Source organism: Stegodyphus dumicola, chromosome X1 (assembly GCF_044657685.1).
Source record: "Stegodyphus dumicola isolate Sdum_Otavi_A_Nest chromosome X1, ASM4465768v1".
NCBI lineage: Eukaryota > Metazoa > Arthropoda > Arachnida > Araneae > Eresidae > Stegodyphus > Stegodyphus dumicola.
The window spans coordinates 147,818,168-147,822,299 of NC_140780.1; the positions used below are offsets into that span (position 1 = coordinate 147,818,168).

At 30.3% G+C, this 4,132-nt stretch overlaps 1 protein-coding gene across 1 annotated transcript; it reads right to left on the reverse strand.

Moving 5' to 3' along the window:
* Positions 1-360: 360 nt before the first annotated feature.
* LOC146993330 (uncharacterized) lies at positions 361-3,658 on the reverse strand. Its single transcript, XM_085808228.1, has 4 exons — positions 3,543-3,658; positions 2,680-2,787; positions 1,984-2,171; positions 361-884 (listed from the first exon to the last, which is right to left on the reverse strand). The coding sequence occupies exons 1-4, from the start codon at positions 3,587-3,589 to the stop codon at positions 361-363; spliced, it is 867 nt and encodes a 288-aa protein (XP_085664354.1). The 5' UTR covers positions 3,590-3,658.
* Between the last annotated feature and the right edge of the window lie 474 nt (positions 3,659-4,132).

Sequence of the window (4,132 nt, forward strand, 5' to 3'; positions counted from 1 at the left end):
CATAAAACCTGGAATAGTGTGAGAAGAAAAAAAAATAGCCAATGACCTGTTTCCACTTTTTACACAGCCCGCGGACCATAAAAACAAGACCATGAGTTGCATATTCGGGAAACGTTTTTAGTTCAGTGTAGGAACCATAGTTTTCAAATCCAACAATGTAATCACTTTTCTTATCATAAGATAAGCTTTGCTTTAAAGTGATTTCATCGAAGGATAAGATGCAATACCTGTCATGGATTTTCAGTTTGCTAGCAACTAATTTTATGGCATTGAGCACAGCAACTGAAAATCCAGGTTCCATTTTTATACCAGATACAGCTTTCAATAATGTAGGCTTGCTGGGCAAATGCAAAAAAGCCTTCAGTGTATTATATATATGATTATATTATATGATTTTGGACTACTAAGATAGATCTGAAGGCACAAATTTTTATCCATCAGTGACCATCTTCGTCCATGTTTTGACACATTTGATGCTTTTATTTGTGATTTTATAAAAGTGAAAACTACAGAACTAACTAATGAGCTAATCAGCTGGAGTGCCTTTTCGACTCCAGCTTTGTTTGCTTTCCTTTTTGCTGAATGTTTTCGCTTTAAATATGCCAGCTTATGACTTAACTGCCTTATTTTAAAAGATTTTGGTGTTAAATTTTTGTTGCATTTTAATCTTTTTGGCGTCTCGGTGATATTATTTAGTTCTATGGAGTGCTGGTGTGAACCAAGTTCTAGAGAGCCAGAATCTGTTTGTGAAGTGCCAGAATCTGTTTGTGCCAAAGGACTTGAATTATCATCGATATTGATTGCATGCTGCTGCAATTTCGAGCACATTTTCATAGACAGCTGATGAACATTTACAACTCTGTCGTTTCTGGACAGCTCATCAGCTAGGAAGGAAAAAGAAAATTTATATTTATTTATATATATATATACATATACAACAAGACTAATGCATAATAATTCATATAATCATTATGAATTAATTATTTTATGAATATTTCATCTCTAAACAAATAAATATTTAACTAACCTTTAACACGGTTTGACATTTAGTTTTAAGAAAAGAAGTTTTGGTTAATCTTCGAATTATGGTAACTTGGCGATTTTTTGGCGACCAACCCTGCTACAGCAACCTGCTGGTTGTTTTTTTTTTGGACGCCATTTTGTTTTGACAAAGTAAAGGCTTTTTTTTTTACTACTCAACATTTTTTTCCAACAATTTGCTAGCCGAATTACGCTTATGCTAGAACTTTTATGGAACAAAAGTGCTTAATCATGACGAAGATTAGGTGCGAAATTGGGAGAAAGTGCAGAATCGCCCACTGCTTGCAGCGTTAAGAATTGCACATACACGGTATCATCCATGTATACGTCGATCTATTTTGACTTAAAAAAACATCCCAGAATTGCACAAAAATGGCATTGTGCACACTCTTGACTTTATCCATGTACACTGCTAAAGTCCTAGCTAGTAAACTTTATCGCCTTACCAAAATGTCGCCAAACTACCAGTTACCATATTCCAAAGATTAGCCGAAGTTTTAATTTTATTTTTAATTATCATTAATTTCATTTATCCTGAGTTTGTAAATCTGATTCAAAGCCTAAAATTATACTTTGCGTAAATATATTCTGCTATATCATATTCTAAGAACATTCTGCTATATCCATAAAGGATTTACTAAGGAAAATTTAATGGATTTTAAAAAAGGGTTACTTTACATTCTCTCATACCAAAATTGACTATGTAAGAAACAGCAGAAGAGTCCTTTTATAATAAATAAATTATATTATTTATGTAAAGAAATGAAATTTCTGTGGGAAATTAAACTAAATTATCATTCAGAAAAAGATTTATCACTCTTTTTAAAGACAGCAGACTACTCTCTTTCTAAGATAACATACTAAGTTGTTGATCAGTACAATATATAAGAGGTTAAATTTTTAAAAATTTTTGAAATATATAAACTTGAAATTAATGCATACCTGTTTCACCAAATTTTGTTGGTTTAGCACTCAAATGCAAAAAATGCTTCTTAGTTGTGGAATATGCATTGTCTTCAAAATGTGCGGAACAAAGACGACTTCGATATAAAAGAGAAGGTGGCTTCTTTAATATTTCCTTGTCACGTCCAATCAAGTAAATTCTACATGCTTCAAGCCATTGTGCTGATCTATAAAAGTTAAAACAACATGAAATTTACACCTACTTTACACAGGGAACACTAGTTTTAAGCATTCATTTAAAATGTAACTTATTACTGTGCAAAACAAATACATATTTTAGTTTTTCCAGAAATTTGACATGTAGATAACATTTAAGTACTAATTTATGTACAAAAAATTTAATATTTATGCATTTTACTCATACTAATGTTAAATTTTTAAGCATTCTGCTTATGAAAAAATTCATTTTAGCTGATGCATATATTTAACTAATGCTTCTACGATTTTGTAATATTTACATAAATATTTTATTACTATTGTATATAGAATTAGGCTAAACAGATAAGGCAATATTGAATATCACACAAAGTATGTTAATGAATATAACGTTTTCATTTGAAAAGGAATAATTTTTTTAAATAACAGAAAGTTAAAAAAATTTCTTCATCTGTCATACTGTACTTATTTTCATGCATTTTAAATACTTATAACTTAAAATAAAAATAAAATTTTTACCTCTCTGGATTTTTAGGAAATCGAAAGAATTTTCTTTCAGGAAAATACCAAGAATTGGCATTACACACCACACAACACACATAAGCCTTTGGTGAAGGATCATTTAACCTAAATGAATTATTATTATAAAGATTTAAATCACATCAGTACAGAATATAAAAATGAAATATGGATATTTAATAATTAATTTACAGAATACATTTAAGTTGCAAGGTTGAAATAAAATAAAAAAGAGCCAATGAATATCATGACACCAGAATTATGCAGCTAATTTACTTTAATAATTTTATTTTTAAAACTGGAAAAATTATTAAAAAATTAATTTAAAAAATAATTAAAAATTGGGATAAGATTGCAGTTCTTAGTAGCAAAAAATTGATATCTGTGAATAGTTTATTATAAAGATTCTTTGATTATAAATAATGCTCAATGTACAGAATTAGAAAATATCATGAACTAAAAAATTGATACCTGGTTAAACGAAAATAGAAGAAGTTGCAATATACATTACATATAACTGCAGAAAAGATCGGATATGAAGAACTGAAATAATGTTCATTAGCAATCAGTAAATCATCCATGATTGCTTGATTTTATCCTCGCAATTATATACAAATATACTAATTTTGCGTAAGAAGCTTTGATAGAGATTTTTCGAAATACTTCTGATTTCTTTAACAGTAGGAATTATAATTTTTTAATAAAATGTTCCAATGAAACTTTTGCCAACTTAATTAATAATCGTTCATTACATATGATATTTGATTACCATCCCATGTTATGGAATGGATTTGAACATAACTCTGGTAATTAAAAAATAATTCTACTATGAAAAGGTATAAGAATTAAATATTTTTACGTACCTTTCACACGCAGGATCACTAGAGCGTGATTCATTATTTTTTTCCATTTCCAAATGTTCAAAATTGCTGAAATCCTCGTGCTTAGCGTTCAATATGGCGCGCTATGACGACTTTTACGATGTTGTTGACAACCTCTCTGGCTCTAGCGCGCATGCGTGAATGAATTTCAGGGAACCTGAATTTACGCCTGTAAAGTTGTCAAAAAAGACACATTTTAGACTCAAGTTTTTCTCCGTGGCGTTGCTGTGCAGTCGAAGCTTGACTTCTTCTCACTATAGCTTCTTTGATTACTACCCAAATGAGTACTCAGAACAGAAGGAATACTGGTTAATGCTGGGAAACAGCTAAGGGATGTAGAACAAAATGGTGCACTTACCTCTGCAACAGTCAAACTTATCCTGATATCTTTTACAAAAATTTTCCCCAGCTGCTGATTACCTCTCCGATTTAGGTGTAAACCGTCTCTGGATAAACAAGTACTCTAAGAATAGTCAAAAGAGCTGCAAAAGAAAAACCCATCTTTACCTTCGTATGTTGCGAGAAATCTTGAATTTATGTTTAGTATCTTCCTATTAAGTTCTTGTAGGTGA

Bases quoted from the DNA above. Each gene is read 5' to 3' on its own strand.
- LOC146993330 (XM_085808228.1), bottom strand. From the start codon at position 3,589: ATGGAAAAAAATAATGAATCACGCTCTAGTGATCCTGCGTGTGAAAG. The intron at 2,788-3,542 runs GTACGTAAAAAT...TAATTCATTTAG, and splicing joins AGTGATCCTGCGTGTGAAAG to GTTAAATGATCCTTCACCAA. The intron at 885-1,983 runs GTATGCATTAAT...TTTCCTTCCTAG, and splicing joins AACAAAATTTGGTGAAACAG to CTGATGAGCTGTCCAGAAAC.